Source organism: Prunus mume, linkage group LG5 (assembly GCF_029339155.1).
Source record: "Prunus mume cultivar Tortuosa linkage group LG5, ASM2933915v1, whole genome shotgun sequence".
Lineage (NCBI taxonomy): Eukaryota > Viridiplantae > Streptophyta > Magnoliopsida > Rosales > Rosaceae > Prunus > Prunus mume.
In genome coordinates, this window is record NC_142702.1 from 10,778,361 (window position 1) to 10,793,816 (window position 15,456).

Here is a 15,456-nt window from a genome sequence, read left to right on the forward strand (position 1 = left end):
TTTATTTTTATTTTTTTTTCCCACCCCACTAATCTCTCCTAGGGATGGGCAACTGAACCAATTCACACCGGCAGTCGAAAATCGTCCACCGAATGGCACTTAGGTTTAAAAATCGTCCACTAATCTCCCCTATGGATGGTCGGTGGTTTCCAATGCAAAACCGAGAGAGGTAAGAACATCAACAATGGTGATCTCCTGACGAGCGATTATTCAGACAGGCAATTCATCTTTTTATCTCCAAATCTCGATAAGAGAGAGCACCGAGAAGAGGGAGAAAGAGTATGAGAAAGTATAGAAATGGAGACTTGAGAGTATGTGAGATAGCAAAATAAGAGAAGAGGAGAGAAAGAGAAAGAGGGAAGTCAACGACTTGAGATGACAAATATGTCTTTTCACATAAAAAGGGGGGGAAGGAATAGTAACCTTTCCCCCGGCACAAAATATTTCATCACTTCAGTAGAAAAACAAGGTTAGAACTTAAGAGTAAAAGGAGAGAGAGAGAGAGAGAGAGAGAAGGGCTTTTCTGCTTTGCATTTCTAATGCTCTCTCTCTTTCTCAAGTCACCACTACTGAGGTCAACATCCAACCATAAAGTTTGATGGATTACATCACCTAGTGTATTATAATTAAAGGAATATTTAACCTAAGGCCTACTTTTCAAGTACCAACTATACATTTTGTCACTTGGGCAAAAAGACGCAACTGTACTAGTCTAACCGCAATATTCTTTTCTTCTTATTTTTCCCCGCTTTTTTGTTCCATCAACCTCACCATTCCAAGTCAATGACTAAATAAACAAAGCAACTTGTTATTTCTACACTGCGAGACGGGGATCATTACTTTCTTCTTGTGCTGATTCTTTGTGAATTTCACCATTCTTTTGACTGAGAGACCCACTTCCTTCAGCATCAAAGCTAGCGTGAACGCTATAGAAAACATATACAAGCACCGCAACAGCCGAAAAGACCCCAAATCTAACATAGGATGGCCTATCCAAAGACCCCAACAAAAATATGTTCAAGAAGATGGAGATGGATGGCAGCCATGGCATCAAGGGGACACCCCAAAACTCGGGCTTTCGTACTTGTGGAACCATGCAATGGAAGATTTGTAACATTGAAATCGCAATTGCTGCGGTAACACAAAGCATGAAGGCCCTGAGCTTCCCAGGTGGCATGAATTGCCAAATGAAGGAGAAGATGATGGAGGTGAGGGAAAATGAGCACAGGAATGACAATGTAGGCCGCGGATTGGTTGTACCCACAACGACGTAACGCCTGAAAATAACAGCATTGGCCACCATGTAGAAAACAAAGAGTGTGCCGATGGATACAAGGTTGAGTAGGACATTTAGGTCAGTAAAAAGGGCAATAGCCGCCGTCAAGATACCTGAAAGGCACGTACATGTTTAGAACAAATGTAAGAAAAACCAAAATATATATATAACATAAGAAAAAACACATGACAGAGGCTTTTTCAAGGCGTGCAAATTTTTTTTTTTGGGTCAATTTTATGATTTTTTTTTACGGCATAAAAACAAGAGATGGTGGGAAATCAAAAGCACCCACAAAAGCATAAATGTCACATAGATGTGAAATTAATAAGCACGCATGGTATTTGGGTGGATAGAATATGAGCCAAACTAGAATTGAGTGAGTGGCCTAGCCATTTATATGCAGTTTGACAGGCGAGAGAGAGCTTGTGAGGAAAAGTCATTTTCAATCAATGGCTGCAAATGAAGGGATCTTTATCTAGAGCAAAATTTAAGATGGTTGGAGGACCAATCTACGCCACTTGTGCCTTGAAATTAAGATCTCCTACGACTTGAAAATCGAACATGAAAGCGACAGGTGGAGATGATGATGCTAAAGTCAGAAAGCCCATGAACATGATAAAGGCTGCGAAAGACAACTATCAAGTAAGTATGCTACAAGATATTGTCCTTTACAGCTTGTGATTGTAGAGATAGCTTTTTCTCAACTCTCCTCCTACTCTTTAGATAATTGGATAATGGACATGATACGCCCATCGCACCAAAGTCACAAAAAAGAATTTTCACCCAATAAAATTTAACTTCCTATACTCGTTTAGGGTTTAGGGTCACTCCTAGCACCATATATGTAATATTTAAGAGAGTTTTTCTATTTAAACCCCGCACTTCTCTTTGTTCACACCATGTTCTAATTCAAATTTTCACAATTTCTAAGAAAACTCCACTATCTTCCCAAACTACCCCTAAATACACACCTAGCAAAAAGTAAAATAAAATAAAACTCATCTACCTCACACCCCAAACCTCACTATCTTGCCCCTCACCACTCTAAGTTCACCTTAACTCACATTACTTAAAGAATAAAAACATTGTTGTCAATATTTTATTGTTATTATTTTTAGAAAAAAAAAATTTATTTTCTTGTTCAACAAAGCAAACCCATGTGGCAATTTCCAGATATATATATATATATATATATATATATCAATCAAAGACTTAGGCAGGCACTATTTCTTTGCTTTGCAGTCAAAGTCAGGTTTTTTTTTCCCTCCAGTTTTGTTTCTTTAATTATTATTATTATTTCTGATATGTTTGTTTGATTATGATTTGCAATATTTAGGAGTTGTGAAGAGAAGATGGGAGTGTAGGAGGTTTTTTGGATTGAAAGAGAAGAGTGAGTGTAAACGAGTTCGTGTTTTCTAAAACTTATGAAGAGTGGTTCGGGTGTATGTATAGATATACTAGAGTAAAGTATTAAGTTGGATGATTTTTTTGTCATAATAATAAAACTTAAGAACTTAATGATTTAAATATTTGGGTGAACAAAGAAAAGTGTGGGGTTTAAATAGAAAAACTCTATTTAAGTTACTTAAACGAGCATTGTAAGCGACTGATCCTTTCATTTCATGAACACTACCTAAAATCATAAATTACCCTAAAATCTTTAATTGAAAATGAATAATTGGTAACAATTGGATCAGGGCATCCTCAAATTAGATAAACACAACCTGCATTTGAGTCACTAGTGGACAGAAGTAGTGCTCTTTTTCCTTTTCACCTTGGCTTTGTCGGTGACAAAACTGTGAACCCCCATTATAATTATAATGAGAATTAGGATTTGAGTTAAGTGGCCCACGCAGCTCTCAACCATTGATTTATGGAGGACTCACTATAGGATCTACACTAATCAACTGCTACTAATCCTCTACGTGTGCACGAGCCACCCACTAATACTCAACACCAATCAACTGCTGACAACTTTCCAAGCAGACCTCACAATAATGAATCCATTAGACAGTCCTAATAATAGGAATTAAAAGCTATAAGTTCACAAATACCTTATTAGCATAAACAACATGCTAAGGGTAGGAAGATCACATTTATAGGTTACTTCGAGACTCATTGTATTGATGAGTTCCACCTTTATTATAAAGACGAACACAAAAACAGTGCAGACGAAACGGAAACGGTTCCAGTGGTCCCCACAACAGATTTAGCTCAAAGCACCAACCAAACCACAACAAGCAAGGACATTGGGCAATGTGTGTGCACTTGACTAATCCACGCATTGCACGCAAATGCACATCACAAAGCCATAAAACCCAAGAAATTTTAAAAGAAAAGCTGACTGAGATCAGTTAAATTATCTCATTGCTCAAAACGAAGCCGTTAATTATCTCATTGCTCAAAACGAAGCCGTTATAATAGTATTTTGTACTGATAATAAATTCTAGGGTTATCGAATTGGTGACTTCATTTTCTTTATTTTCTTTATCAAGCACAACAAAAAAAGAAAAAACAAGAAATTATTGGATAATAAGTAACGTACCGAGAAACGCGGATGCGTTGACAGGCGTGGTTGTCTTGGGGTGGACCCTAGCGAACCAGGCGGGGACCACGCTGGACCGTCCGAGAACACACATGTAACGAGCCTGGCCCAGCATTGCCACCAGCAGTGATGTAAGAATCCCGAAGCTGGCCCCGGCACCGATCAGGTTCGATTCCCACTTGCCTCGAAACGCCGCCGGAAACGGCGCCTCCGGGTCGATCAAGTCGTACGGAAGGAGCATCGACATGGAGGCTGCCATTAAGCAATACAAGACGGTGACGAGCAAAACGGAGCCCGAGACGCCGATAGGGATGTCCTTCACCGGGTTCTTGACCTCCTCGGCCATCGTCGATACGGCGTCGTAGCCGATGTAGCTGAGGTAAACCATGCTGGCCCCGTTGAACACGCCCGAAACCCCGTTCGGGAAAAACCCGGCTGGGTGGGCCGGGTCTGCCGGTTCGGTGAAGTTTTTCCAGTCCCCTGTGCAGAAGCCGAGTATGATCATGAACATTATGAATATTATATGCACCGCCGTCAACACCATATTCAACACCGAGCTCTCCCTCGTACTATCAAAAATAAAAAATTATTATTAATCAGAAAAAGAAAAAAAAAGAATTGAAGTGAAATTAAGTGACGAAATTATTAGTTTTTTTTTATACCTGTAGCAGATGATGAGAGTGATTGTTAAAACCACAACAACCGCAACAACATCGATTTGATTGAAGCCGTCGGGGAGCGCGGAAAGCGTGAACCGCCATTTGGCTGCAGGGACGCCGATTGCGGTGCCTAAGTAGGCCGTGAAGCCCCTCGAAACGGCCGCGTTTGACATCACGTAGTCCATCACCAGGTTCGCACCCGTCAAAAAGGCCGCAAATTCGCCTGAAAAAGGAAAACAATAACCAAATTAATTACAGGCAGAGAAATAATAATTAAAAAATAAAAGAAAAATCGAATGGAGCAGTGATAAGTTTACCGAAGGTGACACGAAGGTAGCTGAAGGCGCCGCCGGCGACGGGCATGTCCACGGCGAACTCGGTGTAGCAGAAGGCGGAGAGGAGAGCGCAGAGGCCGGCAATGGCGTAGGAGATGACGATGGCTGGGCCTGCGTAGAGACGGCTGGCGTGGCCGGTGGTGACGAAGACGCCGGCGCCGACCATGCCGCCGACGCCCAGGCCGACGAGGTCGAACCAGCGGAGGGTCTTCTGCATATCGGAACCCGAGCGGGCGCGAACGCCGCTCATTTCGTCGTAGGAGGTGGAGACGGACCCGGCCCGGCGAGCAAGGCGGGCCGGAGTCTGGGCTAGAGCCCGGAGGTAGGCCCGGAAGCTTGAGAAGGAGGAGGGCCCATGAGGAACGTAGCCGCTGATCTCCATTGAGGTTTGGGGTTGAAAGAAGATTGAAGGTGTTGGGAACTGGGTTTTGGTATTGGAGTGAGAAGAATGGGGAAGGGAGTGAGGAGTTTATATAAAAGGGAGAGACGAAACTTTTTGGGGCTTTTCGTTTGCGGGTCCCGAGAGAGAGACAGACAGTGGTAATTACTATAAGGTTTAACTCATAATATCCAAAGACCAATTAGGTTTAACTCATAATATCAAAGACCAATTAGGTTTAACTCAAGCAAATCTTTAGTAATTATGACTAAAGGTTTAATTCATAATATCATTGACCTCTAATTAGGTTTAACTCATAACATCAAAGACTATTTTACTTTTGGGCCAGCTGAATTAACCCTTAACTGATTATTTGCCCGCTGAATTTGTGTCTAGTTTTCGATTTACTATCTATCTATTTTTTTAGAAAGTTAAGAATATAAACTTCTTTTTTTTCGCCAATTTCCCCCGTGTTGTCTAAATCATCAACATTTCATCCAATTTGCCATTAAATATGAGAGTAAATTCATCATTTTCATGTTAAAATAAAATAAAAATAATTAAAATTTGAAATAATAATTACAATAATAAAGTAAAATCTCTCTCTCCAAGCCCTTCTTCCCCAAATCCCAGTCTCCTCCCATGTCCCCCTCACAAATCACACCACTACCCATTATCTCTCCCTTGACTTCTCTCTCTGGGCCTAGGGTTTAGGGGAAGAGAGAGAGAATGATGGTTGTGGGAGGGTGGGGCTGTTGAGAGGTGAGGCCGCGAAGGAGTGGTCGTGGGTCTAGGGGATGCATTGAGAAAAGGGAGGCAGTGACGATGGTTTTGGGGTTTTTTTGGGGGAGGGATGGGTTGCCAGTGGGTCTTGGGGTGAGTTGCGGGTAATGTCTAAAATATCGATAGTATCAGAAATATTGATAGTCCAAAAACACAGAAATTTAGAAGCAAATATTGAGATATTATCAATATTGATAAAAATTGAATAAAAACCACGGAAGTTGTAAGAAAAACTTGAAAATTTTTATTGAAACTTTGGAGGATGTTTATTCAATCAATTATTATTAGTTTATCACAAAAAAATTGGAAGGGAATGCATTGCATGATGGGTTAATTGATTTAAATTGATTATATAGCGAGCTGACAAATACTGTAAGTGTAGAAAATATGTAGAAATTATTGAAAGAAGATTAAACACACCATAATCATTTATATATAATAATTTACTACAATATTTTACACTTTATACATTGTATGATAAGATACATGAGTGACTTAGTATAATACAGAGTTCTCATGAGGTTAAAAAATTTCCTTATCTTCATCATCTCTGTGTAGAGTAGTCATCAAATGATAAACCCCCAAAATAGTTTTGCATGTAATTGTTCAAAAAAAATAATATAAATATACATATTTTAGCATATTATCACAAAAATATAAGCAACATGGTGGTTAAGGCGTTGGAGGAGTGAAATAGCAAGGGTTTGAATCCCCTTTGTGTGTGTGTGTTTTGTGTTTTTTTTTTATTTTTCATTTTTTTCATTACATCGATATTTTCGATATTATAGCGATATTTTGACAAAATATTGCTGAAGTGTGAGCGAAATTATCAATAACGATATTTTCCGATATTATTGATATTTATACGATATGTGTATGGATACGTTCCGAAATATCCGTGATATGAAAAAACGATAATGCCCTCAATATTTCGTCGATATTATCGATACTTTAAACTATAGTTGCATGTGGAGAAAGGGGTGGTCAGGTTGAGGGAGAAAAAAGAGGGGGGGGGAGGGAGGTGGGTATGTGGGTGGGGATAGGTTTCTTTTTTTGTTTTTGTTTTGTTCTATTTTTCTTTAATTTTTTTTATAACAAAAATTATTTTTAATGATTTAACAAAAACTTGGATGATATGTTGATTATTTAGACGGCACGGAGGAAATTGGAGAAAAAACAAAGTTTATATCTTTAATTTTCTAAAAAATATATAGGGGTAAATTTAAAATTATATACAAATTTAGGAGACAAATCACCAGTTAAGCCTGCTTAATATGAGAGTCGCATTTACTTTTTAGCCCTCTTTTGTTTTTATGTATGTTAGTTTTTTAGACTCAACGGGTCTACTTGCTAGGTCCCACTACATATCCAGTTGGAGCTTCGGACAGGCTCATGCTCCTAACTTGGGTCTTCCATCACTTCACAGCAGAAGAAAAAGCACCCATCTTTGACTATCGGGCTCTCAGTGTCAGTCATTGCTCTACAAGCCAAGAATTCTTCGGAGCAGCGTGCAAATATTCCTACCAAGGATTAAAGAAAGCCACAAAAGGCTTCAGAAACAAAGAACTACTTGTCCAAGAAAAAGAAAAAAAAGACAAAGAGCTACTTGGGCGAAGTGGGTTTGGTCAATTCATTTGATCCAACGATCCCACTCCAGATTATTCCAAATTTTTGTTTTCTGTTTTTATTTGTTGCACAATTCATTTGCTTCAATTTACTTTAATTTCTGAGTTCATGCCTGCCTATTTGTCCCATGTAAGTAGTATAAGGAGAACGGATAAAAATATTTTCAAAGGGACAGTAGAATTGGGAGTTCTCATCTATAGATTTGTAGTCAAATGTATTATACATGTTGTCGCAATGTTGCTGTGTAGCTACTAAAAATGCACAATGTGTTGGAGTTTCTATTTTGTAAACTTAAACATATCAATATAAAAGTAACATAAAAATAAAAATTACGTTGCAATTTATATTATACATGAATAACATAAAAATACACAATGCGTTGCAGTTTCTATTTTAGAAACCTAAAAAATACCAATATGAGTAACATAAAAATACACAATGCATTGCAGTTTCTATTTTATAAACATAAAAAATACCAATATGAGTGACATAAAAATACAAACTGTGTTGCAATTTCTATTTTATAAACTTAAAAAAATTTCAATATAAGAGTAACATAAAAATACAAAATGGGTTGCAGTTTCTATTTTTTAAACCTAAAAAATACCAATATGAGTGACATAAAAATACAAATTGCGTTGCAGTTTCTATTATATAAGCCTATAAATACCAATATTAGAATAACATAAAATACAAAGTTACAAACTGTGTTGCAGTTTCTATTTTATAAATTTAAAAAATACAAATATTAGAATAACATAATTTCTATTTTGTATTACATTGTATATTATGTATTGCGCATTATTAGCTTCATGTGTGGGTGTATATATATATAAGACTACAAACGAAAATATTTTGCAATTACATTTGAGCAAAGGAGAGACTAGGAGAAGAAGTATGAAAAAATAAAAAATAAAAGAGAAGGGAAATCTACATGGCGTGGTGCTAGCAAAAGATGAAGAGACTATGAAATGGCTTTGAGAAAAAGAAAAAAAAAAAAAAAAGCAAAGCGTGCAAGTTGCAAAGGCACCACTGACACAGAAAAAAAATGTACAAAGTGAACACCCAATTAACAAACAAACCTGAATAATGAAAAAAAACAAAAAATTTAGAAAAAAACAAAAACAAAAAGAGAATGGTGATAGATTAGAGGGAAATGGCCCTCATTGCCACCCATTTTATAATTTTTTGTCAAAATACCACACCTCCCCAAAATTTTTAAAACTACCACCTATAAATACATTTTTATTGCTCACTTATTGCCCACATAACACTTTTTTTGAAATTTAGTTCTCTCTCTCTCTCTCTGAAACCCAGTTCTTCCTCTTCCTCTTTGTTTTCTTCTCTACCCAAATCCAAACCCCAATTTCATCTTCCTCACGAAGAAGAAGATCAAGAACAACCTGCAAAACCCACAGCTTTGCCCTCAAAACCTAGTTCTTCCTCTTCCTCTTTGTTTTCTTCTATACCCAAATCCAAACCCTAATTTCTATCTCTCTTCGAATCCCTTTTGCAACCTAAACAAACCCTAACAAAACCATCTTTTCTAAAGATGACAGCATGTGTTGGCATTAGGTGGCCATTGTTTGAGCATTTTGGTCCAATTTTGGGGGTTTTGAAGTCTAGATTTACGGTCTTCAAGAACAGCAATCGTATTGTGATTTTATTGCGGTTGTATTGTAGTCGTATTGCTTTTGTATTGCCATGGTATTGCTGTATTGTAGTCGTATTACAAAAATAGTACAACCGCAATACCATAGCAATACAAAAGCAATACGACTACAATACAACCGCAATAAAATCACAATACGATTGCTGTTCTTGTGGTCTATAGTGAAAACAAAGAGGATTTGGGTAGGAATAAAGAGGGTTTTTTTTTGCTAGCTCCATCTAGGGGATGCTGATGATGAATAAGATTCGTTTACTTTGTCCTTCCATGTTGACCAAAAATAGAATGGGCACTGGCCAGCCACCATTTCTGTGCAAAGCGTAAGCGTTGGTGATTTCTGTGCGAGCAAAATGGGGAGGATTGGTTTGCTTGTATCAGATTTCACAATCTCATTCATGTGGCTTTGGTCAGGGGTCTTGATTAAGATGTATCTGGGGTTTGGGCCATGAACCCACCGGTGAGATTATCAAATCCACTTTGTCAATTGTAAACATGTTCTTCTTTGCCTTGTTGGGAAACTTCAAAAATTGGGGATTTCACCCGATTCCATGTCACTGTTGCTGCAAGACTTCATTTGGGTAGAGAAGAAAACAAAGAGGAAGAGGAAGAACTGGGTTTTAGAGAGAGAGAGAGAGAGAGAACGCAATTTCAGAGAAAAATGTTATGTGGGCAATAAGTGGACAATAAAAATGTATTTATATGTGGTAGTTTTAAAATTTTTGGGGAGGTGTGGTATTTTGACAAAAAATTATAAAATGGGTGGCACTGAGGGCCATTTCTCTAGATTAGAGGGTAAATACGCTGGAGAAGAAAGCGGCCACGTGTGCCCAGGGAAGAGAAGAAGAAGGCTCTCTTGCCCTCTACTTACACTGACTTTAACGAATTTGTAAAAATATATAAATAATGAAATTGTGTGTAATTTTAAGGTTTTTAAATTAGATTATTGTAAAATTAGATATTATATTTTAGTCAATGACCTTATCTAAATTAGATGAAATTGTGTTGCTATCTATCACTATGATAAACTTCCTATTGAGTTTAAACCAAAGCTCCCAATCGTGCTCAGTCGGACAAAAGGTTTTTTAGGTTTTAGACATAAAAAAAATTTCACTTTTGGAAAAAGCCAAAGCTTTTTCAAAAAAGACAAAAAAATCACTCAACTTTCAAATAAAAAACATGCAAATGTATTGGATTCCTTAGGAAATCTAAAAATAAATAAGGGCATTTTTTTCTATTTTTGCTTCTTTTAAAATTTTTCTCTCTCCTTTTGCTTTTTCCAAAATGTCCCAAAAACAAAACACCTCAACCCAATTTCTCAATCAACCATCTAAAAAAGCACACTTTTAGTCTCTAAAATCTCCAATTGCACCTTCGGGTGTTGACAAATATGAGATTTTCTTCTTATCTGGGTACTTTTCAAATTCGTGCAAAAAATCTTGGAAAGCAAATCCATACCCATCTTAATTCACATAGAAGGAGGATGAGTATTGTGAGAACACATATTTTCGATAACCAATAAGAAGATGACACGTGGAAAAGGGGAATTCCTTAGGTCAACTAATTATCCTAATTAAATTCTATTTAATTAGGAAATTATCTTTGATTTTAAGATAAGAATATCTCCCTAAATCAATGAACCAATTTCCAGCAAATCTCTTTGATTAATTTCTATTATCTTTTTGGGTAAGAATAATCTAAATTAAATAACTTATTTAATTTGGATTATTCTTCAAACTCTAGCCAAGTAAGGAGTCTATAAATAACACAACACTCTTGATGTTATTCTAAAAACCCTAGCAACTCTCTCTCTCTCTCTCTCTCTCTCTCTCTCTCTCTCTCTCTCTCACCACACTCTCTCTCCTTCACATGGCTCCAACCAAAACACATACAACTCATGCCACCCGGCTCTCTTCGTGAGACAAGACCTCCATCCTTTCTATTACTTTGTCGTATCTTTCTCCAGATCCAATTAATTAACTTACACATCGGAAGGCCTTTGGCCAACACCTCTTAGGTGTGGTCCGTTGACTCCAATTTATTTTACAGGGAGTGAGGAAGAAGAAGAAGGAAGCTCAAAGAGTGGAAGAATCTCTTGCAAATATTCTCCTACGAGAAATTTGCTCAAACATTTTGGTGCTTTTATTGAGAGATTTGAAGTATACTCAATACGTTGCTCTCAAATATAAGGAATCTATTTCCTTCCCATCATCACTCAACCTAAGCCTTCCAAACAACCATGGTTGGAAGCATACGCACAAGAAGCAAGATAGTTGCGACGACTCAATCCGAAAAGAATCCAAGCCACCACAACGGCACGACATCGAACCAACCGCCTCAATCCATGCAGTCAAACAGACCTTTGCCATCGTGTTTGACGTATGCTCCCGCGCACAGCTCCAATGAAATCTTAGCCCGCATGCAATTAGGCTCCACGCAGTTCACTCCTCCTAATCCATGTAGTCAAGTAGACCTCAGTCTTAGAGTCGACCAGCTCATTCAAAAAGTAGATGACCAAAACAACCTAGTTAGACAGCTCCTCATGCATATTGACTTTATCAGTAGCCTTGGCCTTGGATCCAATGGTGAAGAGAGAAGGATGAACGAACGTACCTATAGTTTAAGAGGTCCCATGCAGGTAGAGTAAGAACCAGCAGGCGAGGAGGAGGACAAGAACGCATTGGCCAACACCCTGGCATGTCACAAGCATCCGCGAGCTCCAGCCCAAGTAGATCAAATCTCATTTCGAGGCTAGGTCCCAGGACCAATGTGCATGAGAGGTTGGGCCTGCGATCTGTTCATGCCCTCTTGTGCATGCAGAGAAGAATTCATGCGAGATTAGAATACCCAAAAGATTAGCCTCATAATGCTCCTTATAAGATACGTAAAGAAAGACACTCTCTGACGCGCTCCGGATAAGCCAATTCATAATAACAAGCTATAGAGAATCCCTCTCAAGCTCAGTCCACCAATATGACGCATAGGTAGGACATCCGAGGAGATCAACCCCTGAGAGTCAATGAGGAGGTTGATCAGCAACGCCCGTATCATTGGAGACATCGACGTGAGCGGCAAGCCTTGGGAGTAGAAGATGTCGAGAAGCTCATGAATGACCGATTTCGAGACTTAAAGGTTGGAAGAAACTTGGAGGATGCCCTACGCAAGGAGATGGACCAAGCGAGCTCCTATCCATTCACTAACGGGATTGAGCAAGCAGCCCCTCTAAGGCGATTCACAACCCCATTTTCACGCCATTTAAAGGGGATTCCGATCCCAAGAGCCATATGAAGCATTTCAAAAGTGTCATAATTCACTACAAGTCCGAGGGTGCGATGATGTGTAAGGTATTTGCAATCACCTTACGAGGGGCAGCTTAAGACTGGTTCCATACCTTGTCGTCTAGGTCAATCAACAGCTTCAGAAAGCTAGCACTCGTCTTCACAAAAGAGTACACCTCTTACCAAATGAGCAAGAAGCAGCCTGACCACCTATTCAACCTATGCAAGAAGCGTGATGAGTCTCTCCACCAGGAGATTCAAGAGAGTCAAGGCAGAAAAAGCTAACATTGTGGGATGTGATGATCTAATCGCATCCTTTGCAGAAGGGCTTGTCAGCCGAGCACCACTTGTACTGCGAATTAACCATTGCTCATAGCCCGACTCTAACAAAGGTCTTCGCTCATTACTACAAAACGCTATGCGCTCTGGGATGACGCTTGGATCGCCTCCAAAAATTCTGCCAAGCAAGCCTATCAGCCACCTAGGGAAGCGAGTCAGATGGGTTGATAGAGCCAGCAGCAGGAACTATGAAGGAAAACGCAAATCACAACCCCAAGGAAGCACCCCAAAAGATGAGAGCTACACTAAATTCTTCATCTTGATACATCAAATCTTGGCCCAAGTGAAAGAAAAGTCTTGGCTGAAGAGACCACCATCCTTGAAAGAATATCCAACTAAGAGGGATACCAACAGGTATTGTGCTTTCCATGGGATGCTTGGGCATCATCAATATCCAAATTGCGCAGGCCGTGATTGACCGACTTGATGTGGATGAGAGCAACACAACTAGCATCTTGCAACTTTCAGTTGTTCAGCAGATGGGCATGGTGACTAAGATCAACAAGTCAGCCACGTCACTAACAGGTTTCCACGGGGCAACCACGATCACTGTGGGAACAATAGAGCTCAATGTTTATTCTACACCAGTGATCAATTCACAGACATTTTTTATCATAGACGAAGTCTTCCTTACAATGGCATCGTGGGCAGGCCATGGATTGGCAAGATTAATGCCATAACTTTCGCCACACACCAGAAGATGCGCTACCCAATCTCTAGGGTGGTGTTAGGTAGATTAATAGCGACCAGACGATGGCGAGAAGATGCTCAACCCCAAGGATGAAGAAAGGCAGACCCAGTTCATCTCTGTAAATCAAGCAGATTAGAAGGGAGCATAACAAGTAGGGGAGGAAGGAGATCTCGTTCCTGACATTCGAGCAAACAAGAAGGGAAAGGGAATTCTCATTCCCAAATAGCAATCAAAGAGCCAAGACCAAGGCTTGGGGAATTTGTCTAGAGGCCTCTCCTTAAGAAGGATAGAGGCCAAAAGAGGACGTTGAGCTAATACCCATTGATCCTGACGAGCTAGAAAAAAAAAGCGCGGATTGGCTCACTCCTAAGCCTAGATGAGAAGTTGGAACTGACCTCCTTCCTCAAGAACAACACAGACTTGTTAGTATGGTCACCATCTGACATGCCTGAAATTGACCCGCATATCATCTGTCACAGGCTACATGTTAACCCAGCTAGCAAGCCAGAAAGCGAAGAGACGCAACTTCACTCCCGTGCGAATTGCCATCATTGAAGTCAAGATTGAGAAGCTTCTAGTTACCTGTTTCATCAAGAAGTCTCCTATTCTGAATGGTTGGCTAACATTATTCTAGTAGCAAAGAAAGACCAATGCAAGTGGAGAGTTTGCGTTGACTACACCGACCTCAACAAGGCATGCCCAAATGACAACTTTCCACTATCGAGAATTGATCAGCTCATAGATACAACTTCTGGTAACCAGCTGCTCAACTTTATGGACACCTCCTCTAGCTATAATTAAATCATGATGCATGAAGACGATAAAGTAAAGACCTCATTCATAATCGAAAAAGGTACCTACTGCTACAAAGTCATACCCTTTGGGCTAAAAAACGCCGGAGCAACCTACCAAAGGCTCATGAACAAGATTTTCTAGGAGCACATCGACAAGACTATGGAGGTCTACGCAGAAAACATGCTAGTCAAAACTCCCCAACAAGCAAACCACATCAAAAACCTTGTCGAAGCCTTCGTCATGCTAAGAAAATACTGCTTGAAGTTAAATTTGAGCAAGTCACATTTAGAGTCTCATCCGGCCAATTTTTGGGACACTTAGTCACCCAAAGAGGCATTGAAGCACAACCTAATCAAATGAAGGTCATCCTCAACCTGAAGTCGCCTGCCACAATGAAAAAGATACAAAGTCTGACAGGTAGACCACCCACTCTCAATAGATTTCTTTCAAGATCCACCGACAAGTGCAAGCCATTCTTCAATGCCTTGAAGAAGAGACAAAGAGACAAGTGGGATAAAGAGTGCGAAGCATCCTTCCAAGACTTGAAGGCGTAACTCACATCACCTCCCAGCCCTAGTTTTATGTGTCTAGTCCAAAACAGGGAAAACTGTTGTTGTTATATTACTGTCTTGCTAAACAGATTATCATACTATGAACACTATGCTATCCCTAGTTTTAAGTATGCGTCTAGTCCAAAGCAGGGAAAACCGTTGTTATATTACTGTCTTGCTAAACAGATGATCATACTACGAACATTATGTTATGGATAGGTGGTTGTCACGATAATTACTGGGAGTCTCTTATTTATGCCCTTATGTTCTTTATGGTTGATCTTTATGCAGAAACATGTTCAATGCCTGATATCTAGTACTTATACTAGCCATGTGACTGTTGAGATTTCAATAATAAAAATCAAATTCTACGACAATTGAATTTGATTCTTTGAGCAACCATTTTTTGGTTGAAATGGTACATACCAACTAATGTCTTTTGGCTGATTGGTAGATTACTCTGACTTGATTAAATGTATTATTCTTGCAACAGACATAATTCTTGGTGGTGCCCTTTGAGAAACTGGTGTTGC

The 15,456-nt window shown here is 39.3% G+C and overlaps 1 protein-coding gene across 1 annotated transcript; it reads right to left on the minus strand.

The window, feature by feature from the left end:
• Positions 1–389: 389 nt before the first annotated feature.
• Positions 390–5,271, minus strand: CAT6 (cationic amino acid transporter 6). The gene is made up of 4 exons (XM_008233599.2): positions 4,798–5,271; positions 4,484–4,703; positions 3,822–4,390; positions 390–1,389 (listed from the first exon to the last, which is right to left on the minus strand). The coding sequence occupies exons 1-4, from the start codon at positions 5,195–5,197 to the stop codon at positions 815–817; spliced, it is 1,764 nt and encodes a 587-aa protein (XP_008231821.1). The 5' UTR covers positions 5,198–5,271; the 3' UTR covers positions 390–814.
• Between the last annotated feature and the right edge of the window lie 10,185 nt (positions 5,272–15,456).

Excerpts from the sequence above, each read along its gene's own strand:
- CAT6 (XM_008233599.2), bottom strand. The coding sequence starts at position 5,197 with ATGGAGATCAGCGGCTACGTTCCTCATGGGCCCTCCTCCTTCTCAAGC. Across the intron at positions 4,704-4,797 it reads CTACCTTCGTGTCACCTTCG|GCGAATTTGCGGCCTTTTTG; the intron begins GTAAACTTATCA and ends TTCCTTTTTCAG. Across the intron at positions 4,391-4,483 it reads ACTCTCATCATCTGCTACAG|TACGAGGGAGAGCTCGGTGT; the intron begins GTATAAAAAAAA and ends TATTTTTGATAG.